The sequence below is a fragment of the Musca autumnalis genome, unplaced genomic scaffold (assembly GCF_047663935.1).
Source record: "Musca autumnalis isolate F117 unplaced genomic scaffold, ASM4766393v1 scaffold_1, whole genome shotgun sequence".
NCBI classification, from domain to species: Eukaryota; Metazoa; Arthropoda; class Insecta; order Diptera; family Muscidae; genus Musca; species Musca autumnalis.
The window spans coordinates 246,009,873-246,035,707 of record NW_027411644.1 but is presented as its reverse complement, the minus strand read 5'-3'; the positions used below and the strand labels follow the sequence as shown (position 1 = coordinate 246,035,707).

At 34.7% G+C, this 25,835-nt stretch overlaps 1 protein-coding gene across 1 annotated transcript; it reads left to right on the top strand.

Moving 5' to 3' along the window:
* Window positions 1-5,654: 5,654 nt before the first annotated feature.
* Window positions 5,655-25,505, top strand: LOC141391277 (uncharacterized). Its single transcript, XM_073964191.1, has 5 exons — window positions 5,655-5,927; window positions 5,997-6,037; window positions 21,567-21,813; window positions 21,870-22,022; window positions 22,123-25,505. The coding sequence occupies exons 1-5, from the start codon at window positions 5,711-5,713 to the stop codon at window positions 22,158-22,160; spliced, it is 696 nt and encodes a 231-aa protein (XP_073820292.1). The 5' UTR covers window positions 5,655-5,710; the 3' UTR covers window positions 22,161-25,505.
* The last annotated feature ends 330 nt before the right edge of the window (window positions 25,506-25,835 follow it).

The window sequence follows — 25,835 nt, the reverse complement described above, 5'->3', positions numbered from 1 at the left end:
TGTGGGTTTAATGCCGTTATTTATGGTCGGACTTCTTGTATAGCTCATTAAAGCTGACCGTTGCTTAATTCTTTGTGTTTTTAGGTATTGTACTTTATAAAAAGCACAAAATTAGTGTCAGATTGCAAATCTTGATACCCTAGAATGCTTTGGAGTTGTTCTTGTGCAAAATATTCCTTCTTGGACGTCGATAAATGCACGTTTTCCCTCAGATTTCTCAGGAAGTTAATAGATTCCGCAAATTACATATAAAAGGCCTTGAATAGCCTTGTAATATGGTCTGATGCAATCCTCGGGCATCAATTGAATCACAAATGTAAAATATTCTGTTACAAACCTGCTCCCAAAGCTTCCATAGCATCAACATGTAAGCACTACCAAAAAAGCATGAAATTTGTACTGTGAACAACGTCGTTTTCGTATTATAATCATTACCGTCACTATAGGGGCGAAAAGTTTCGTATAATTGTACATTTCTGAGTCCATGGATTGTATCAGACCATATTACAAGACAATTTAAGGCCTTCTGTGTGTAATTTAAGCCAAGAATTCTGCGGAATCTATGTTCCACCGAAAATTATATTTAGGTTTCCCATATCCAAGAAATCGATATTGTCACGTTTTCATTGTCCTTTATCAGTTTTACTCGTTACTTTCTCAAAAAACCGTATGTTTATGTACATCGGTGAATTTCGCAAACTCTATTAACTATATAAGAAATTCGGATGGTTACGCTTCTGAATTAGGTCATCATAAATTTATTGTTGGCCAACGACAGATTCATCTCGCCATAACTCAGAAGTCTGACAAACGGCGAATCTTTCTTCTACGATTCATTATATACTCAATAAGGGCTTTAGATGTAGACATTCGAATAACCGGATCTGTCCGCCAGGTACAGATATAGTTCATGTGTATCCGAGTTTTCGACATAATCAATAGCATATACAAAATTCAGCTCAAGAAAACATGCATCTACCTACGTGCTGGGTAGTGTACACAATATATCTCAAATATTTCAATAAAATTATCCACTCCAAACCAAAGTTCAAAATATGAGCGCTGAATTTTAGTATAAGGGGTGATCCCTACTTATAAATTTCAAAGAATTAGAAAGTATAAATATCATAGAATCTGTGGTCAAATTTTTAAGTCGATCGGAACAATATTGCCATAGTATGAGCGTTGGATGGGAACAAATAATTTTATTTTGAATGCAGCACACAAATCGAAATCGGCCACAAAAATATATGACAATTGGTTTATTAGTTTTCGAACTAGAGTTGGCACCTCAAAATACTTTAATAAAAACAGGGTTTCGTAGACGGCCTCAAAACTTCGTAACATTTTTCTTTTTCAGATGAAGAAAAAAATCTGCCAAAAGTTTTCTCGGAAAAAGTTGCCCCTTCATTTTCACATATTTTGAAAGCTTAAAGATTTTGTCACGCGGAAGAATTCCGTCCAGAATATGAATATAAAAGGAAAAACTAACACATTAGCCTAAATAGGCCAAAATGTAGGAAAAAGTTAAACATTTCTGCAAATTTTTTTTTAAGTTTTAGTTGTATAGGAATTCACCCTCGGAGTCGACCCGGAGTCGGAGTCGTGAAAAAAACTCGTCTGGAGTCAAAATGTCATGACTGTTCTTTTGTTGAAATGCACCTAACCAAAACTGGGATAGACGTCATTACAATTAAAGTATATAAAAATACGCCACCCTACTTTGCATGTTTGTAAAGGTGAACTTTTCTTCTTCCATTGGCAGGCTTTGTTTTTGGAATGCCCCTACTAGAAGAGCGGAAATATTTTCATATTTGAACATTCCGACGCCTGAATATTATCTGACCATCATCAAAATCAATAGCCTCTTCCTCTGTGGGACTCCCATCAGCCCTCAAAATTTCGTGACGACCCCATCAAAATTTCGACCTGTAGCGTGACTGTAACAACTTTGCATCTTTGTAAAGGCGAACGTCAATGAAAACGCGACAAAATCGATTAGTTGTCAGTGAGAGCCGTACCTAAAATTTTCTGAGCGACATTTTTACAGAAAATTTCGAAGCTGAAAAACGTCATCCTGTGGTACTTTTATAGCGGCTCTTAAAATAAAGGACGTAAAGGACATTGGAGGAAGCGAGTTAGAAGGTCGAAGTGCTCTGCGAAAATAATCCTCATGCGATTTGACTGTCAGAGATGATGTCATCACAAAAATAAGCTAAAGCAACATTGAACAAAGATATAACGCGAATTCCTTATGGCTTACAGGGTCTCTAGCAAAAACTAAATCACGCCATAACGCGGAAGTTCGACTCACGGCGGATCTGTCCTTCGGGGTTCTTAATATACTCACCAAGGGCTTTCATCTCCAAAAGGAATTATCGCTCCCCCAAAATTTGTGTTCACAGTGCTATAGAAGATATAACAAAGATATTCGTTTTGGAATAAAACGTTGACTTTTTCTTCAAATAAATTCATTGTCCATTCCGACCCATGAATATTATCCGACCTTCACCAAAACCAGAACGCTTCTTCCACTCTGGACTCCCATTAACCCTCAAAATTTCCTGACATGGGATTTCACGTATTGCGTTTCATAATTGCGGTAAATATTTTAAAAAGTGTAAATGTTGCTTCGAGGTTATTTTAAATAAAATTCTCTCCTATTCCCGCCATGTTTAGTCATCGATAACAATCTATTATATATGATAACTAGCAAAATGCCCGCTACTTCGTATGCGGAAAAGGAATAATATACAAATAAACAATATTTAATATGGGGAACACTGAAAATGTTGATGTACTAATACCTATTTCAATTGATATTTAATTTCATTTAAGTACTGTTCGTACACGTTTTGTTCGACTTTCAAAAAAACACCTCTACACTTAAAATTCCAGTCCATGTTTTATTAGAACGGTATGGGTATTTTGAAAATGTTATCCTTTCCTACATCTAAAGGCGCATTTTAATAAACATTCTGATCCAATCTACACAGTGATCCTCATAACAAGTTTTATTTATCGATTCACTCACTAACATGGCTTCAATATTTAGTATTATTTAATACTTCTAGTACACTTATTGTACGACCACCTCTAACAATGAACCTGACAAATAAATAATAATTCGGAATTCCACTTCTATCCCTTAGCCCAATACCAAATTTATTGTAATTTTGTACTTTTCACACACTAATTATATAATTCCAGCTTCATTGCTACACCCAATGTCATATTTAATTAGATTTAGTACATTTCCTATTTCTTAATAAATTAGCTAGCCCTCAGCTCAATTCCTCAGGCTCAGCCCTCATGCAAAAATTCGAAATTCCACCTACATATATCCCTTGATACAACACGAAGCTGTATAAGTACATGTATAAGTATATGTATAAGTTTCAAAAATTACTTCCTTATATCCAAAACTATATCCCAATCGCGATTTAGTATTTTTCGTATACATATTTACGAAATTCCAAAACTTGCTCTACATCTCCACACGCCAACTGTTATACTAATACCGAATTTGACAATTTCAGTTCTACCCCTTTACACAATAAGAATTTGATCCAAAATCTGTGCCATATAATAATTTTCGTACACATATTGTACATATATCCACAACCACATCCATATCTCGACCCTACACATCAATAGCGGCTATAATACCAAATTTCCGAATTCTACCTCTATTCATATTACCATGAATGTACGAATTTCCAAAATCACCTCAAACCTACATTCCAACAGTAATCCTAATTTAGATAGATAGTTATCTCCAACAGTAATTCCGAATTTCAGGATTCTACCTCTATCCGTTCACCCAAATCTAAATTGTACCAAATTTTGTACCATTTAGTTATTTTCGTAAGCATAAGTACGAACTTCCAAAGCTATCTCAGTCCTACACTACAACACTAATCTAAAATCAAATTTCAGGATTTCAGCTCTCTCCGTTCACCAAAATCCAAATTGAGTACAATTTAGTACTTTGCTTAGCCCCTAAGTAGGAATTTCCAAAACTTCTTCAATACTATACCCCAATAGTAATCTTAATTCAAGATTTCAGGATTCCAGCTCTATCCGTTCACCTAAATTTAAATTGTACTAAATTTAGTACCATTTAGTACTTTCCGTACCCATAAGTACGAATTTCCAAAACTACCTCAATCCTACAGTCCAACAATAATCTTATCTCCAAATTTCAGGATTTCAGCTCTATTCGTACCAAATTTAAGATCATTTGTACTTTCCGCACCCATAAGTACGAATTTCCAATATGACCTCAATCCTACACTCCAAAGGTAATCTTAATTCCAATGTTCAGCATTCCAGCTTTATCCGTTCACCCAAATCGAAATTGAGTACAATTTCCAAAACTTCCTCAATACTACACCCCAATAGTAATCTTAATTCAAGATTTCATGATTCCAGCTCTATCCGTTCACCTAAATTTAAATTGTAACACATTTAGTACCATTTAGTACTTTCGAATTTTCAAAACTACCTCAATCCTACAGACCAACAGTAACCTTAATTCGAAATTTCAAGATTCCATCTTTATCTGTTCTCCCAAATCTAAATCGTACCAAATTTAGTACCATTTAGTACTTTCCATACCCATAATTACGAATTTCCAAGACTAACGCAATGTTACAGTCCAACAGTAATCTTAATTCTAAATTTCAGGATTCCAGCTCTATCCGTTCATCTAACTCCAAATTGTACTAAATTTAGTACCATTTAGTACTTTTCGTACCCACAAGAACGAATTTCCAAAACATCCCCAATCCTACACTCCAGCAGTAACCTTAATTTCAAATTTCAGGTTTCCGGGTCTATCCGTTCACCCAAATCCAAATTTAGTACCTTTTAGTACTTTTCCTACACATAAGTACGAATTTCCAAAAGTACCCCTTATTTCAATCCTACGCTTCAACAGTAATCTCAATTCCAAATTTCAGGTTTCCAGATCTATCCGTTCACCCAAATCAAAGTTGTACCAAATTTAGTACCATTTAGTACTCTTCCTACACATAAGTACGAATTTCCAAAACTACCCCCATATTTCAATCCTACACTTCAAAAGTAATCTTAATTCCAAATTGCAGGTTTCCAGGTCTATCCGTTCATCCAAATCAAAGTTGTACTAAATTTAGTACCATTTAGTACTTTTCGTATACTTAAGTACGAACTTCCAAAACCATTTCCTTATAATAACACCACTTCCCAAACTTGATTCCCATACCAAATTTCAAGATTTTAGCTATAACCGTTCAGAATATGCAATTGGTACCAAATTTAGTTACTTTTAGTACTTTTCGTACCCTTCTAGTTCGAATTTCCAAAAACCCAGCCTTATCTCACCCCTACACACCAACAGCAACCCACAGTCAAAATTTCAAATTTCTAGCTTCAGCGGTTTCACTGAGCACTTTTATATATAGATGATAAAAAATATCTCAATATAGTGGTATATTTTCAGAGGGTGTATCAAACACAGAATTTTTCCTCACTTCACAAAGGTTTTACATTTAGATGCTAATCAGTTATCAGTGAACTATTTTCATATGTGGTAAATGCCCCTTAAAAATAATACCTACAAAGATGATTGTGCTTAGAGCTATAGATTATTTCCACTTTATTTCAATTGAATTTAATTCTAGTTAAACTGGCCAACAAAACGGATCACATTAAGTGCCTCATAAAAATGACTTCATCTAATAGATTAACTTCATTATTAATATTTTCGTTTATAATACTGACGTTGAGTAGCACTGTGATAGCAGATCGCTGCTCGGCAAACCGAAAATGTTCCTCATTTGAGCAAACTGTCTACGCAGTGGATAACCATCGATGTTATACGTTCCGAAATCCATGCCTTTTTAGTCTTGAACAATGTCGCCGGAAGGATAATAAGGAAAGTGGTAAGTTTTTTTTTTTGTTTTAATATAATGACTACAGATATCTATCTATATAACAACTTTTTCTTACAGATTTAAAAATAGTTTCAAAGCAGGTTTGCATGAAAAAAATCTAGGAGGAATATTCTAAAGAATATTTGTGGTACATATAGTGGAACAATAAAATATCTCTTCTATTATTTTCTTAATATTTATTTCAAAAATTTACCAATCAATTTATGCAATAAATTTTTTGAAATGCATACTTTCGAATTTGTTTTTAATTTAACATTTCCAATTACCTATAATAACGTCGCCAACATACAGTGTGAAGGCAGAACTTACGCTTATAGTCCATGAAATAATTAATTCTGGCGGCAAATTCTGGCGAAGATTCATGATAAGCAGACACCATATTTTTGTGGACTAAAAGTCGAGGTATTAGAGAAATTAAACTACCTCTTTTTTCTTGGTATGCTGGAATCAAATAAAGTCATTGGATCCCCAGTCAGGGCTAAACGGTGGATGTCACATCAATTTACGTTTTGTCCGGTCGCATTGACATGATGCAGAATGATTCGACTTCTTTTGTTCGTTTTTCGAATTTCTCAAGAGACTTCTGGCAAATTAATAGTAGTGTATCACTCAGAATTAACCGTCCTACATTTCTGAAGCCGCAAGAAACAGGCGACCATTTGCTTAGAAGTGATTCTTACATGAATAACTTTCGTTGGATTTGCCTCGCTTTCGCATACCTAAACCGCCGATTCCTGTTTTGTTTCAGGCTCCTAAGCATAGATCCAAGATTCGTCGTCTGTGACGATCTTATAAACGTCGTTTGAAGCACCGCGATCGTTTTTATTCACAATTTCTTTGCACCAATCCACAAGAGCCTCTTTTTGATGGATTATCCAATTTTGCTGGATCTAACGAGAAAAATCCTTTTGGGCCGCCAAGTGTTTATGCAATATTAAATGTTAGTTGGTGGAATAAATGCCCAAGGATGGCTCTATCTCACGGTAATAGCACTGCGCTCTTGCATTATCCGTTCACACACGGCCTAATTTTTTCAAACACAACGGCCATTTTTGGACGACACTCACTAACTTCGTTTTTTTGGCGAGTGTCGGCCACGATTGAATTCATTAACTAGTTTTTCATAGTGCTATAGGATGGTCCTTTATCGCCATACAAAGGTTTAATTTGATCGATGTAATCACGGCAAGAGATTATTCACTTCGGAAGTTGTGAAAAATTATCGGACGAAAATGTTCAAAAGTAAATTCCATTTTTGTTTTGCAATGTGTTTTTTTCAAGTCACTGTAAACAACTCAACACACGGTCGTATGTGAAACTAACCTGAGTACGCTTAGGTTAAAAACTGTCAAGCTTTCCAAAGAAATGTAAAATGACACCTGGCGACAATGCGTGTTGCGTCGGCCAGAAGGTTTTTAGTGACCATCTTTATGTCAGATTGGAAGCCGAGTTCAACAAGATTACGAGTTTATTTCCTGTCTTATCCTGTCAGTATAAGAAAGTTATATCTTATTGCTTTCCATATCATATTAGATTTCTTCAAATGTTTCACAGTTGTGATAAATATTTAAAACAGTAAATGTTGTTTTGATGTTATACATATTTAAATAAAAGTCTTTCTTATTTCTGCCATGTTTAGTCATCGATAACAAACTATTTTAATTGACGGTGTACCAAGCACAGAATTTTTCCTCACTTCACAAAGGTTTCACATTTAGATGCCAATCAGTTATCAGTGAACTATTTTCATATGTGGTAAATGCCCCTTAAAAATAATACATACAAAGATGATTGTGCTTAGAGCTATAGATTATTTCCACTTTATTTCAATTGAATTTAATTGTATTTAAACTAGCCAACAAAACAGATCACATTAAGTGCCTCATAAAAATGACTTCATCTAATAGATTAACTTCATTATTAATATTTTCGTTTGTAATATTGACGTTGGGTAGCACTGTGATAGCAGATCGCTGCTCGGCAAACCGAAAATGTTCCTCATATGAGCAAACTGTCTACGCAGTAGATAATCATCGATGTTATGCGTTCCGAAATCCTTGCCATTTTAGTCTTGAACAATTTCGCCGGAAGGATAATAAGGAAAGTGGTAAGTTTTATGTTTTAATATAACGACTACAAATATCTAAATAATAAATTTTTCTTACAGATTTGAAAATGGTTTCAAAGATGATTTGCATGAAAAAGTTGTGGGAATATTTGTTTTAAAGAATATTTGTGGAACATATAGTGGAACATTATTATTATTATTACACTGTGAACCGAAATTTTGGGGGGTGGAAAATTCCTATTGGAGATGAAAGCCCTTGGTGAGTATATACAGAACCCCGAAGGACAGATTCGCCGTGAGTCGAACTTTCGCGATATGGCGTGATGAATATTTTGCTGGAGACTCTAAAAGCCATCTGGAATCAGCGTTATATCTTTGTTCGCTGTTGTTTAAGCTTATATTTAAGATGACATGTCTTCAGTCAAATCAAATGAGGATTTTTTTCGTAGAACATTTCGACCTTCTAACATGCTTCCTTCAATGTCCTTTTCGTCCTTTATTTCAAGAACCGCAATAAAAGTGACACAAGATGACATTTTTCAGCTTCGGAATATTCTACAAAAATGTCGCTCGTAAGATTTTAGATACGGTTCCCAAAGACATAAAATCGATAAAATCATGTTTAAGTGGTCGTTTTTCACTTTTACCCGAATCTTGCTCAGACAGCCCTATATCTATTTATTTCAATACATTATTGTTAACCTATTGATGATCTAGAATTCTCGGAGTCATTAAAACAGTTATATCGTGTTTTGCTAAGCACGTTAATTTCATTATTTTTTGGAATAAATATCCGGATATCCGAATTATGGAACCGGTTATTCTGATATTAAAACCGAATTTTTATCCGGTTTTTATGAACCGAATAACCGTATATTTATATCATTAGAAAGCTATTAAAATTGTCAAACAGATATGACTAATATGCATTAGACGTTTTCAGCGGTTATGGTGTTGGAACAAAAAACCGTATTTTTGAACCGTTTCTTAAAGTTTGTGAGGATACATTTCTGTTCGTGAAAAAAATTATGATCATGACCTGGGGGGTGGAAAATTCTTTTTGGAGGTGAAAGCCCTTGGTGTGAACATACAGAACCCTGAAGGGCAGATCCGCCGTGAGTCGAACCTTTGTGTTATGGCGGGTTGAATTCTGGGATGGTGACCTATTATTGCAAGCGTAAAAAGTTACGTAACTGAATTTCAAGTGGGTTTAGGGTGCTACTGAGACAGCACCATAACCGCTTAAAACGTCTAATGCATATTAGTCATATCTGTTGGACAATTTTAATAGCTTTCTAATGATATACATATACGGTTATTCGGTTCATTAAAACCGGATAAAAATTCGGTTTTAATATCAGAATAACCGGTTCCATAATTCGGATATCCGGATATTTATTCCAAAAAATAATGAAATTAACGTGCTTAGCAAAACAAAATACAACTGTTTTAATGACTCCGAGAATTCTAGATCATCAATAGATTAACAATAATGTATTGAAGTAAATAGATATAGGGCTGTCTGAGCAAGATTCGGGTAAAAGTGAAAAACGACCGCTTAAACATGATTTCATCGATTTTATGTCTTTGGGAACCGTATCTAAAATCTTCCGAGCGACATTTTTGTAGAATATTCCGAAGCTGAAGAATGTCATCTTATGCCACTTTTATTGCGGTTCTTGAAATAAAGGACAAAAAGGACATTGAAGGAAGCATGTTAGAAGGTCGAAATGTTCTACGAAAAAAATCGTCATTTGATTTGACTGAAGACATGTCATCTTAAATATAAGCTTAAACAACAGCAAACAAAGATGTAACGCTGATTCCAGATGGCTTTTAGGGTCTCCAGCCAAATATTCATCACGCCATATCGCGAAAGTTCGACACACGGCGAATCTGTCCTTCGGGGTTCTGTATATACTCACCAAGGGCTTTCATCTCCAATAGGAATTTTCCACCCCCCAGACTTTGAGCTCCATTTTGTTGCACAGTGTTATTATTTTCTTTATATCTATTTCAACAGTTTACCAATAAATGTATACAACAAATTTATTGAAATTCATAATCTCGAATTTGTTTTTAATTTGACATTTCCATTTGCATATAACAATGTATCCAACATGCTGCACGGTGCTCTTGAAGCAACTTTAAATGGAAGGTGCTTACACCTGGAAAGTTTTTGCGGATTCTGAAACTACAATGCGCATAGATGAAAAAAAAAAACAAAAAAAAATCGTCGGAGCGCTTTTTAAATAAATCGCGATTCAAGTTGACATTTTTAGGGGTTTTTAGTTATTCACGATTTTGCTTGGAAACCGCAAGTCCTATCGAAATGGAACTAAAGAAAATGTTGCAGCTATAAACATTTTCTACAAGATCGACCTGTATGATAATTTCCTAGGTTTTAACGTTATTGAGATTGGGACAATCCATTGACTATCTCGCTACCTTATAAACAATGTCATACATGCACTGTGGTTCCGCCCATGGACAAAAACTGAAAAATTTATGTCCATAAATTTGATTGCGATTAAAATAAATATTCTCTAAACACATTAATTTTTTTATCCAGTATTATTTTTGCCAATTTACAGCGGTAATATGCAAAGTTGAGTCGAAGAAGTTGAGATTTGTAAGTGGTACCTTACGAGGGCAGGTAAATTTTGTTTCGATCTGGCAACTCCTTCATATAGAAACATGTGTTCAAAAAAGACGCATCCGCAATTTGTTTACAATGGAAAAATTAGAAATGCGTGCTGTCATTACCCATCATGTCATCTTTTTAGCATCTTCATCGATGAATTTTATATGAGCGTGGACCCCAACAGATGACGTTCTTTTCTGGATCCTAAGCATGTCATTTTAACCAATGCGTTGACATGTCATTTCCACCAATGCTTTGGCATGTCATTTCCACCAATGATTTGACATGTCATTTTCACCAATGCTTTGACACGTCATTTTCACCCATGCTTTGACATGACATTTTAACCAATGCTTTGACACGTCATTTTCACCCATGCTTTGACATGTCATTTTAACCAATGCTTTGGCATGTCATTTTCACCAACCCCTTGGCATGAAATTTTCATGTCTTGTTTGGAAAATGGAAATGCTGTATTGAAATATGGTTTTCATGAAAAACAAAACTCTTTATTAATTCAAACGAATTCATGAAAAAGCTACAATTAGTTTATCAGTTTAGTTTTTCAAAAGTTTACATCCAAAATTGCAATGTAATCACCACCGCTGCAACGCAAAAGATTACTTCCTCCGTTCTCCGCAACTCATATTCTTTCATCTTACAAAAGGTTTTTTCAATTATCTTCCCATCACCAGTTCAGATTTCAACATGGATTCCAAATGCACTCCTTTAAGTATTTTTATTTCGTAAATTACTTTTTTTTTATAATTTTGTTATTTTATAACAACATTTTGTTTAGTGACGGAAATATGTAGGGATCTACAACCCGGCTTGCTTTAAGGATCTCTAAGAACAAAATGTAACGAACGGGGAGGAGAGACTTTTTATGGGAAATACCATTTATGCTTAATTAATTTATTTTTAATTGTTTCTTTCCAAAAGTAGTTTCTTCTTTATTTTCAGATTCTTGTTCCTTTTCGTTTCGGACTTTTTTTCAAATTCCAAGAAGCGAGATTTGATTGATTTCATTCTATGTCAGATTTAGAACAGACAAGGGAACTTTTAAAATAGCAATGTGTGCAGTCCGATTCTATTTTTAGCTCGATGGTTGGGACTTCATATAATACCAATTGTTCAGAAGTTTTAGTTGTTTGATATGCAGGAAATGTGAGACAACATCACGACGACAGTTCTAACAACTTTGGTCTGTTCCCGAAACTGCAAGAATCTACTTATTTTTACTACGATAACAATTTTTCCTTTATGTTATCGGAAAAAATAGTAAAAATTAGTAGATGTTTGCAGTACTGGAACATACCAACATGAAAATAAACAGGTGTGTAAATAAAAACACAAACATCATCTCTATTGGATCGATGGAATGGGTACAAATGCTGATGAAAAGATCGGATCTTTCACGACTTCCTTTGCGTTGGTTCAAATCCTAATGAAAAGATCGGATCTTTCACGACTTCCTTTGAACCAATGCAAAAGATGACATGAAATCACGTCATCGCAAAGAACCTCTTCCGTCAAATTTTGCTGGGTAAATATTTACATAAAAAACGTTTATCGGGACAAGAAATTCATAATGATATGGTGAATGTGTTAGGTGAAAGTGCTCCTTCATATGCAACAGTAAAAAATTGGGTTGCTGAATTTAAACGTGGTCGTACAAGCATTGACTGAAGCTGGAGGAAGTGCCCCAAAGAAGGCAAAAACAATTCAATCGGCTGGTAAGGTTATGGCAACGGTTTTTTGGGACTTCAAAGGTATTTTATTGATTGATTATCTGCAAAAGGGTAAAACAATAAATTCAGAGTACTATTGCAACCTTTTGGATCAATTAAATGTACAAATTCGAGAAAAACGTCCTGGCTTACAACACAAAAAAATAATTTTTCATCAAGACAACGCACCAGCGCACAAGAGTGTTTTAACAATGGCTAAAATCAACGAATTAAAGTACGAGTTGCTTGACCACCCACCTTATTCTCCTGATTTAGCTCCCAGTGACTTTTACTTGTTCCCAAATCTAAAAAAAATTCCTTGCTGGCAAGCGTTTTACCTCAAATGAAGATGCAATTACAGTTGTAAACCACAATTTTGAAGACCTTGAGGAAAACTATTTTAATCAAGGGATAGAATTGCTAGAAAACCGTTGGACTAAGTGTATTGAAGTTCCAGGAGATTACATTGAAAAATAAAAATATTTTTGAAAAACTAACTATACTATTTCATTTATAGGCTAAGAAGTTTCCGAACCGCCCTCGTAAAAACGAAAAAAGATCCGCAAAGCATTCGTGGCGTATGAGTGAAACTATTAAAAAAGTAAGAGGTAAATGCAAAATTTCCAAAATGAAACTTATAGTTGATGTCATTGACAATTTTCTTAAGAAAAAAAATACAAATTCAAAATTCGTTTTCTAAATTCCTTAAAAATAAATTCTTTGTAAATGATTTTTTGTGCTATTTTTAATATCATTGCTATAAATTTATGTTGAGTTTTACTAATGTTGGCCCCGTAAGGGCAAGTCCATATATTTTTTTAAATACAGGGGAAAGTCTCTCGTTTACGATAAAAAGAAATCCAGCTGCCAATATCTGCCACCCTGTAAGTTATTCCCCTTATACCACGCCTGTAAAATCGCCAAAATTCCGAAATTGTGGAGGTACGTGTATATGGGAGCTATACCGAAACGTGGACCAATGTTGAACATTTTTTGCAATGATGTATGGTGTTCCCTCAGAACTTAAAATGCAAAATTTCAGCAAATCGGTTGGAAAATTTGGCTAAAATTGTCTAAATTCCGAATATCGGGAGGTACGTTTATATAAGAGCTATACCTAAACTTGGACCTATATTGAACATTTTTGCACGGACGTACGATCTTCCCTCCGAAGTCAAAATACAAAATTACGGCCAACTCGGTTAGAAAATCTGGCTAAAATAGTCAAAATACCGAATATATGGAGATACGTTTATTTGGGAGCTATTCCTAAACGTAGACCTATATTGAACATTTCTTGCAAGGAGGTATGTTGTTCCCTCAGAACACAAAATGCAAAATTACAGCCAAATCGACTGGAAAATTTGGCTAAAATCGTCATAATATAAAAAAATCGGGGGGTACCTTTATATGGGGGCAACACCCAAATGTGGACCTACATCCATTAAATTTGTTCTTCTCCCTTTTGGGCTCGTTATAAAACTATGTTTAACATTTCGAGGCGTTAACTCGATTAAAACTATTTTTGACACTCCTTTCCATACAAGTGGGATCACTGTGACATGGTTCGCCTTAACTAACTGTAAGTGAAAACCGCTTACACCTGGGAAGTTTGTGCGGATTTTGAAACAGCAATGTTCATAGGTGAGAAAAATCCAAAAACAAGAAAAAATCGCTGGAGGTATTTTTTAAATAAATCGCGGTCAAAATTCACATTTTAGGTTTTTCATCTGGTTTTCACGATTTTGCTTGGAAACCGCAAGTCTTATCGAAATTGGACTTAAGGAAATGTTGTAGCAGTGAAAATTCTGTACAAGATTGACTTGCGTAATAGTTGCGTAGGTTTTACCGTTCTTGAGATACATAAGTTCAGATCAATCATTCAGATTTTTTCTCAGGTCGTCAGGATTTTGCTTGAAAACCGCAAGTCCTATCGGAATGGGACTAATGAAAATTGGCTTTCGTATATTTTTCCTAGGTTGTACCATTTTTGAGGTATATAAGTTTAAGTTGGGAAATTGTAGTCATGACACTGTTTTATAAGAAGACGATACAGTCAGTGCATTGCCCAATTGGAACTTCCATATCTCAAAACCGGTAAAAGCTACGCAATCATCATAAAGGTCAGTCTTGTAGAGAATTTTGATGGCTAAAACATTTTTTAGTCCCATTGCGATAAGACATGCGGTTTCCAAGCAAAATCATGAAAACCTAAAAACCCCTAAAAATATAAACTTGAATCGCGATTTATTTAAAAAGCGCTCCGGCGATTTTTTTGTTTTGTTTTTTGATTATTGTCATCTATGAACATTGTAGTTTCAGAATCCGTAAAAACTTCCCAGGTGTAAGCACCTTCCATTTAAAATTAGTTAATCATTAAAATAAATAAATAATTAAAATAAATAAATAATTAAAATAAATAAATAATTCGAATATACAATTTTCGAATGATTTGCAGTATAAATGCTAGTTTACAAGCTTAGCCTTCGTCCACCCACTAAAATAACATTCTACTATGCCTGATGATCGGTCTAACCACCCGCGCAACGTAGCATAATAGTTGAATGTGTGGGGCTTCGGTGGATTTCTATTTTTTTCAATGTACCTCCTAGGTCATAACAGCTCAATTCGAAAGAGAATTAATTCGAAAAATGAGTAATAGTATGTTTGTATATGTATAACCGGATTTAACAACCCCACTGGGTTTCAAATGTCAATTCCTTTGCGTTTACGTTAAATAAATCCTCATTAAAAAGGTTAACCCTGCAAAATGCCATAATACAAGGTGGCGCAAAGTAATCTTCCTATCAGAAAATGCTATAATTTTTGCAATTGGCCCCTAATGTCAGTTCTGTTTTGACATTTGTGTAGTAAACACATGTAAAATACACGTTAATAAACAATGCTGCAGAACGCGGAATATTGGTGATTATTTATTTGGTCAATAATCGGTCGGTGACTTTGGCACAACGTGAATTTCGTCGCAGACGTTTAGCTTTCGTATATTTTTCCTAGGTTGTACCATTTTTGAGGTATATAAGTTTAAGTTGGGAAATTGTAGTCATGACACTGTTTTATAAGAAGACGATACAGTCAGTGCATTGCCCAATTGGAACTTCCATATCTCAAAACCGGTAAAAGCTACGCAATCATCATAAAGGTCAGTCTTGTAGAGAATTTTGATGGCTAAAACATTTTTTAGTCCCATTGCGATAAGACATGCGGTTTCCAAGCAAAATCATGAAAACCTAAAAACCCCTAAAAATATAAACTTGAATCGCGATTTATTTAAAAAGCGCTCCGGCGATTTTTTTGTTTTGTTTTTTGATTATTGTCATCTATGAACATTGTAGTTTCAGAATCCGTAAAAACTTCCCAGGTGTAAGCACCTTCCATTTAAAATTAGTTAATCATTAAAATAAATAATTAAAATAAATAAATAATTAAAATAAATAAATAATTCGAATATACAATTTTCGAATGATTTGCAGTATAAATGCTAGTTTACAAGCTTAGCCTTCGTCCACCCACTAAAATAACATTCTACTATGCCTGATGATCGGTCTAACCACCCGCGCAACGTAGCATAATAGTTGAATGTGTGGGGCTTCGGTGGATTTCTATTTTTTTCAATGTACCTCCTAGGTCATAACAGCTCAATTCGAAAGAGAATTAATTCGAAAAATGAGTAATAGTATGTTTGTATATGTATAACCGGATTTAACAACCCCACTGGGTTTCAAATGTCAATTCCTTTGCGTTTACGTTAAATAAATCCTCATTAAAAAGGTTAACCCTGCAAAATGCCATAATACAAGGTGGCGCAAAGTAATCTTCCTATCAGAAAATGCTATAATTTTTGCAATTGGCCCCTAATGTCAGTTCTGCTTTGACATTTGTGTAGTAAACACATGTAAAATACACGTTAATAAACAATGCTGCAGAACGCGGAATATTGGTGATTATTTATTTGGTCAATAATCGGTCGGTGACTTTGGCACAACGTGAATTTCGTCGCAGACGTTTAGCCGCTCGCCTCGAAGAGACTGGCACAACACGTGATGCTGCCATGCATGGCAGACCCCGGAGTATCCGTTCTGCAGAGAATATTGCTGCTGTAGCCCAGGATGTCATGGAAGCGCCGTCGACATAGGCCAGACGACGTGCCACGCAAATTGGTATCAGTTAACGGTCTTTACAGCGAATTTTGGTACAAGATTTGAAGATGTTTCCCTACAAAATCCAGACGGTTCATCAGCTGTTAGATGCTGACCGCCAATCGCGTCTAACATACGATCAAGCCATCCTTAATCACCACCAACAGGAAGATGATTTTTCATCAAAAATAATCCTGAGTGATGAGGCGCTCCAGACTGGGGCTTTTTGAACCCTCAGACTCTTTCAGCTCTTAAAGACAATATCCGACAAGAATGTGAGGACCTAACGCCGGAAGTTTTGGCCAAAGTGATGGAAAATGACATAAAAAGGGCTCAAAAGACAATAAACTGTGGCGGCGGCCATTTATCTGACATCATATTCCCGACTTGATGTAAAAAAATTAAAAGACCAAATAAAAATAATCCACAAGAAAAATCAAAGTTTTTCATTTTTTTTTAAATTACATCCAAAAAACTTCGGAAGATTACTTTTGCGCCACCTTGTATATACATGGCCTACGTATGTAAATATTGGGTAAACTGTTTCTTATAGGTTTTATGTGTTCATTTTTTATTTAAGTGAATTTTAATTTATTTTTTTCTTTGTAATAGATGCAAGCAATAGATAATCTAAAGAAGAGTAAAATGATGGAGAAAATGATTTATGATTTTCAATTTTACTTACTGGTGACAACGCAACCAAGAGCATCATGAACTTCGTTGAAAGTAGGTATAAAGTGTTTAATGTGAAAAAATATTAAATTAAAACTATTTCATGTAGTTTATATGTGTACAGTTATTTTATGTGAATTTTGTATGTTGTATACTAACATCATGGACGTACATAGAGGATGACTCAGCGGTAAAATATGAAGGTATGTTATTGTTTTTAAGAAACTAGTTAATTTGTTAACAAATTGTTTATTCTTTCACTTTTACTTACAGATGACAACGCCCAATGGTATCATTAATGTATGTAGTTAATACCTGAGGAAATAAAAATGACGTGTTTTATCTATGGTCAAAACTAATTTCAATAACATGAATTAAATATATTTATCATTGACTTAATTTGTATTCATTACGGGCTTTCTTTTTGGAATACGTCTACTAGAAGCGGAGATATTCGCATACGAAAAAAAAACAGTGAATGTTCTCCACATAAGTTTTTTGCCCATTCCGACCCCTGAATATTATCCGATGGGATTTTCTACTTTTATAGTCAGGCTTTGCTTTTGGAAGGTCCCCAACCAAAGCTGTGATATTCATCATCACAATTAAAATGAAAAGTTGGGTTTTATTTGAGAGTATTGAGGTTTAAATGAACAGAAGGATGGACAGACAGACGGAGATACGGACACACATAGGCAGATCGACTCAGCTCTTCGAGACATTAATTTTGGTATATATAAGTATGGTTCTACGATCATAATTTAGATGCGTTACAAAATTTTTGGCCAAAACTAACTTAAAATACCCACTCCACATAGTAGTGTAGGGTATAAAAACAAACAAGTTAAAAAGCGATGAGCTAATATGGAATTATTAGTTTCTGTTGCAAAAGTACCTATGCACACATTTTTAGCTGGAGAAGTCACTTGACCACTAGAAACCCTAAATGCCAAATTATAGCCAAATCGGTCAAAACATGTACCTAAAAACTTCAAATTACCGGAAATCGGGCGGTACCGCTATATGGGGACTATAAGAAAACGTGGACCTATGTCCATATTTTTGTTTGAAGAAGTTCCATGCTCACTGGGAACCCTAAATGTCAAATTTATCTAATTCGGTCAGAAAATGTGTCTGAAAACGTCAACATATCTGAAATCGGGCGGTACCGTTATATGGGGGCTATACCAAATCATGGACCGATATAGCCCATCTTCGAACTTGATCTAAGTTCAGACCAAAAACACATGAGTACAAAATTTCAGCCGTGTAGCTCAACTCATTCGGAAGATAGCGTGATTACAACAGACGGACGGACAGACGGACAGGTCTACATTGACTTAGAATTTCACGCTGATCAAAAGGGTCGCAAATGATTATTTCGACGAGTTACAAACCGAATGACAAACTTAATATACCCTCCATATCATGTTGGAGGGTTTAAAAATACAAAAAAATTTTTTCTATTTGGACCAATATTACAGAAGTAATGAGTGTATTCCTTTGCATATAGTGTATACAGAATTCGTTTTTTTTTTTTCAAGGCGCGATATAAATATCTGGAACCGTTTGTCAAAAAAATCTGAAAATATTTATATTGAAACGCTTTCCTGAGAAGCAGCATCAACAGCAACGATTATTAAAGAAAATCAAATCAAAATAAAGAAAATCAGAATTCCTTATGTATATTTTGCTTCGATGAGATATGGAAAAAAACTATTCTCTCATTACCGTCATTCTGAGTAATCAATAACAAACTATTTTAAATGATAAACAAATAACACATAGTGTAGCCAAGCACAGAATTTTTTCTCACTTTATAAAGTACTCCTCAGAGTTTAATCAGCTATCGGAGAACCATATAAATACATATGTATGTATAATATACATTGTATACACCATAGTGCATTTGTGGTAGCTGCTTCTTAAAAAAACACCTCTACAAAAGATGATTGTTTTTATACACTCCACCATAGTATGGAGGGTATATTAAGTTTGTTTTTCCGTTAGTAACGCATTGAAATACTCATTTGCGACCCTATAAAGTATATATATTCTTGATCAGGGTAAAATTCTAAGTCGATCTGAGCACTTCCGTCCGTCCGTCCGTCCGTCCGTCTGTGGTAATCACTCTAGCATCCACAAAAAAAGAGATAGGACGCTGAAATTTTGGGAAAATGCGTCTTTTGTTTGCAGGCAGGTCAAGTTCGATGATGGGCTATATCGGTCCACGTTTTGGTATAGCCCCCATATAACGGTACCCCCCGATTTACGGTATTTTGACGTTTTTAGCTACATTTTCAGACCGATTTGGCTATAATTTGACATTTAGGGTTCTTAAGTGTTAACAAACATATATAACAAAAGTTGTGGACATAGGTCCACGTTTTGGTATAGCCCCCATATAACGGTACCCCCGATATACGGTATTTTGACGTTTTTAACTACATTATCAGACCGATGTAGCTATAATTTGACATTTAGGGTTCTTAAGTGTTAATAAACTTATAAATTAGAAGTTGTGGACATAGGTCCACGTTTTGGTATAGCCCCCATATAACGGTACCCCCCGATTTGCGGTATTTTGACGTTTTTAGCTACATTTTCAGACCGATGTAGCTATAATTTGACAATTGGGGTTCTTAAAAGTCAATAAACTTATATAACAAAAGTTGTGGACATAGGTCCACGTATTGGTATAGCTCCCATATAACGGTACCCCCGAATTACGGTATTTTGACGGGTTTAGCTACATTTTCAGACCGATTTAGCTATAATTTGACATTTAGGGTTTTTAAAAGTCAATAAACTTATATAGCAAAAGTTGTGGACATAGGTCCACGTATTGGTATAGCCCCCATATAACGGTACGCCCCGATTTACGGTATTTTGACGGGTTTAGCTACATTTTCAGACCGATTTAGCTATAATTTGACACTTGAAGTTCTTAAATGTCAATAAACTTATGTGACAAAACTTGTGGACATAGGTCCACGTTTTGGTATAGCCCCCATTAACGGTACCCCCCGATTTACGGTATTTTGACGTTTTTAGCTACATATAGCTATAATTTGACATTTAGGGTTCTTAAGTGTAACTAAACTTATATAACAAAAGTTGTGGACCTAGGTCCAAGTTTTGGTATAGCCCCCATATAACGGTACCCCCGATTTACGGCATTTTGACGTTTTTATCTACATTTTCAGACCGATTTAGCTATCTATTGACATTTATGGTTCTTAAATGTCAATAAACTTATGTAACTAGTGGACATAGGTCCATGTTTTGTAACAGCCCCCATATAATGTTACCGCCCAATTTCAGGTATTTTGAGAATTTTACCAACAAGTTTTAACCGAATTATCTGTAATTTGAACATTTGACATTTGAAATTCTTAGTGGTCACCACACCTCTCCACCAAAAATGTCAAGAAAGCCACCATATAACGGTACCTCCCGATTTTCAGTAATTTGATGATTTTAGCTACAATATTAAACCGAACAAGCAGTAATTTGACATTTGAAGTTCTTAGTGGTCACAACACCTCTCCATCAAAAATTGTCAACATAGGTCCATGTTCGGATATAGCTCCCATGTAACGGTACCTCCCAATTTTCAGTAATTTGGCAATTTTAGCTACAATTTTTAACCGAACTAACTGTAATTTGACATTTGAAGGTTGTAGTGGTCACCACACATCTGCATCAACAATTTTCAACATAGCCCCAATATAATGATACTTCCCTATTTTCGGTACTTTGAGGATTTTACTTAAAATGTTTAACCGAATGTAGGTCCATGTTTTTGTATAGCCCCAAAACAAACCTCCCGATTTTCCGTACCTTTGCTTTATTTTTTGGACGAACTTTCTGTAATTTGAAATTTAACAGTCAACAAAAATTCTGCAACGAAAATTGTTCATTTAAGTTCATATTTTCGTATAGCCCAGATACCTCCGAACTAGTACCGATTTTCGATATTTTGAGGATTCTAGCTAAATTTTTTAACCGAATTAGGAGTTATTTGACATTAAAAGCTCCCATCAAAAACTGTCAACATATGCCCGTGTTTTATTATAACCCCTATATAACAGTACCTCCCAATTTCTAGCCCACCAAATATTGTCAATAGTTATATATAGGCACCATAAAAAAGGGCCTCCCGAATGAAGCATTTTATGTACATTATCTGACATTTTAACGTACTCACTTAAAGTTGGGGACAGGAATGAATATTTTATGGTGGAGGGTATGAAAAGTTCGGCCCGGCCGAACTTAATGCTTTTTTACTTGTTATTGCTATAAATTGTTATTACTTTATTGCATTTTTACTTAGTTATTATTAAACTGGTCTAGAGAGCAGACCACGTTAAGTGCAAAATAAAAATGATTTCATCGAAAATATTAACGTCATTATTTTTATTCTCATTTATAATATTGATATTGAGTACCACAGCGAGAGCGGATATTTGCTCGATAAACCGAAAATGTTCCACAAATGAGGAAATTGTCTATGCTGTGGATAATCATCGATGTTATTTGTTTCGTAATCCTTGTCTCTTTAGTATTGAACAATGTCGCCGGAAGGACAAGAAACAAAGTGGTGAGTTTGTTTTTTTGGGAATTACGTTCAATTAATGATAAATGTGTTTCTTTCAGATTTGAAAATAGTTTCGAAGGAGATTTGCCTCAAAAAATGTAGTGATATTTGTACAGAAGAATATGCTCCAGTGTGTGCCGAATATAATGGAGCATTGAAAACATTCCCCAACAGATGTGATTTTTATAGTTATAGCTGTAAAAATAATAAGTGTAAGTAAATTCTATAAAATTAAAAGCACTATAAAATTAAAATATACATACATATGTATTTGATTAAAGCTATTACTAACTATTATTTATTAATTTGCAGCCTATATGTTCATAGATGATGGAGAGTGTAGAGCTTAAGGAAATCTATATCAGCAAATAATCTTACTTTATATGTGCAAACAGTAGTGCTCTAATTAAAGTTGTGTTCAATCTCTTTTCTCAAAATAACACCTAATGAAATAAAAAATATGACTCTCAAAAATATGGCTAAGTTTCCTAGGGTACTCGACAGTATTAATTCGCTTCCTATTCGAAATTAAATCAGACAAGTTGAAAGAGCACGTAAGTTGTAATTTTGCTTGTTAGAGCAAATACCATTTTTAATATTAGTTTTTATTACTTTCTTGTTGAATTTGTGCAGAATGATCCAAGATTTTTTTTTGCAAAAGACGTAATCAGTTATCATACAATTGGGTTTCTGTAAAACATTTTTTTTCAAATTTAGCTTTTGTTCTGTCAAGTTGCATTATAAGAACTGCGAAATTAAAAACAACTTTAAATCATAATCTGTAATCAAATAAAAATTGTTGGAAAAGTTTTACACAAATTCAAATATTGTGTGTGTGGATTTGCCCTGCCCGTACGTCTGTTATAATTGTACTTCCTTGAAAAAAAATGTTAACAATATATGTAGAATTAGGTACTGCTCGTGGTACAGTTTACAGCGATATATAGTCAAATATGTGCTTACTAATATTATGGTTCAAAGCTCTAAACAAATTCTATGGTGAACAATTAAACTTGCTTTCCTATCCAGTACACTATTGACCCAAACAAAGGACCTATACATCGATTCTAAAAAAATATGTGTTACGGAAATGTTTGTCAAATGTCAAATTTAAGTGTTCGGCTTAAATGCTTAAATTCACTAAAACCTAGAAAATGATTTTTCTCTTAGCCCCAATAAGTATGGTAACATGGGGCGGCTTTGCCACAGCAGATTTTATTGAAAACTACAAATGCTACAAAAAACCCCTTAAAAGGAAAATTGTGAGTTTAGCGAAGATCTATCATATCCCAAAAGCTGGCATTTGTATCAAAGATATGATTGAGGATGCAGGCAGTTTTGTGTTTTCAGGGTATTGCGAAAAAAGTTCATGGAAGGTATATTTTGTTATATCTTGTTTGCCTTTGGTGATATCCAAAATACATTTTTTACAGTTAAAAGACAACTCTTCTAAAGAATAGAAATCCAAATAATTTGTATTAAAAATAATAATAAATGCCAAAATTATTCATATTATGAAATATGTTGGGGGTGGGGCGCCTATGCCAGGATGGGAGTGGGGTGGGTTAATTTGAGAAATTTATCGGGTTTAACTTATATTGTTTATGTTATAGATACTTACTTACTTAGCTGGCCCATTACAGAACATTTGTTCCATAGGTCGAACTAAGAAAAGATCTCCACTTCTCTCTCTACTTGTTGCTCCGCACTCTGGAATACCGCGCCTTTTCATCTCTTCATCCACTTGTTTGCGCCATACAGAGATGGTCTGTTTGACGATTTTTTGGGTTTTCTACGGTCGTAAAGTTGTAAAACTCGGAAACGTCACATACCTGTATGAAACGTATAAAAAGTCGTTTACGTCATAAACCTAAAAATACCTATGTTCTCTATATAATTTCTAATTTAAATTATTGTAACACTTTTATTACCTTTACTAAATGGGTTATTTGGTGTTATATTTGCACATTTTAATTATATTTTACACTTTTTATACCCTCAGAATTTATGCTAACGAGGGTATACAATTTCATACGTGAAAAATGTGCCTCATTGAAATAATGGTTTTAGGCCCCAAGTATGTTTGGACGAAATCTGTTTCAGACAATTTGGACTTGATCCGTCATTCTGTCTGTCTGGCTGAAGCGTGCTTGTACATAATGAAATTTCTATCAGTCTTATATGAGGTTCCAATATGGACTCATTCGGTCCATTTCTTCTGTTACCTCCCACATAAAATGTTCAGTTTAGGAGCATCTCTCGAGTCGCTTTGATTTTTGTTGTAACAAACTGTATTCACCGCCCCCTATACGATGGTAAAATTTTCATTAGGGGCAAGTCCATACTTCCTGAGAAAATTGCCTGAAAGATGCAAAAAAAACCCTCTGAAACCGCGTGTAGTGGTTGGAGCGCAAGATAATTCTCGAATGGATCTGCCGATTCGGTCCAAAATTTGGCCTTCGTAATATTTTGCACAAACTTAGTTTAAGTTGGAAGATAAGCCAAGTCGGTCCCCTCCTTCAGGTACCTCTCCCACAAAGGTTAAAAAATGTTCGGAAAATTGTATTCACGATAACTCTTGAAGGGTGTGTACAATTTGGTCCATAGCTTACACATCCTAATATATAATATATCCTCCAGATATACATAGATGAAGATCGAATATGGATTATATTTGTCAGAAGCAAGTCCATACTTCTTGAGAAAACAGCCCGAAGAGCGTAAAAACACCTATGGCACCATGTGTAGTTGTTGGAGAGCACGATAACTCTCGAACTGATCAACCAAACTTTAGATATCCTCCTGTAGTTTAACTTTCCAATTGTAGTTTAACTTTGAACATGGTCTATATATGCCCTCTCCTTATAGTTCCTCCCCCACAAAAGTTCAACATTTTTTTTAAGTACAGTTCAGATCATTTGAACAATTATACCGATGCTACTCTTATTGCTCCTTTTTATAGCGGTATTATGTTTTTCCTGGGTAAGTCCATACTTCTCGACATACTGGCCCAAAACCTTTAAGTTATACGGCGACCAACTGAAATGATCCCTAAGATCTACTTCCAAAATGGAGTATGTCGATCCATTCTTTCAGGTACCTCCTCCGCATTAATAGAGAGCTTTAGTTCATACGCCCAAAAGCGCCACAATATCTGAAACCTCCCTAACACTTATTTATTGGGGAAAAGGATTTTAGTTGATGAAGGTTTGAACTAGCACAGGTTGAGTGTATATCTCTGTCGGCAAAGCCGACTGAAACTTTTTCACTTGTTAGCAAATATTTTGCTATTCAAGATTGTTTAGCATTTGTCAGTTGCAATTTATTGTAGTGGTTGTACAAAAAATTGGGCATTTAATATGAAATTAAATTTGTGAAAGAATTTCCATCCGTTGTTCTAAATGTATTGTGTCCTATACATACATATGAATATTAAAATTAACAAATATATATTCAATTATATTACAAGAATATTCAAAAAGTTTGAAATTTAACGATTCCATTTTCGTTCAACGCCAATTCAAACTCCATCTGTCATATACTCGTAATGTGAACATTATTTTACAGAAATATGAAATGTTAATATTTTTTCTATATTCTATTTAAAAAACTTTCAATGGAAGCAAAATCAATTAAATTAATATCTTTTAAATTTGTTGTTCTTTTTGTTGAAATAAAATAAGTTCTCAAGAAAATCTAAAGTGTTATTGAATTGTTGAATTTATAAATGTTTTAATTCTGTACGACGTTTCTGACGTATGTATTATACGTCGGAAATGTATGTCATATACGTCACAGTTTCCGACAAGCCATCTCTGGCGCCATATATTCCTTGGCCTGCCAATTCTGCGTGCACCACCAAGCGGACCGTATTTATACGCCTTTTTAGCGGGTTCATCTTCGCTCATTCTTATGATATGGCCACGCCAACGCAATCGCTGCATCTCGATACGTTTAACTATATTGATGTCGTTGTATAGCAGATACAGCTCGTGGTTCATGCGACGTCGATATTCACCGTCAAC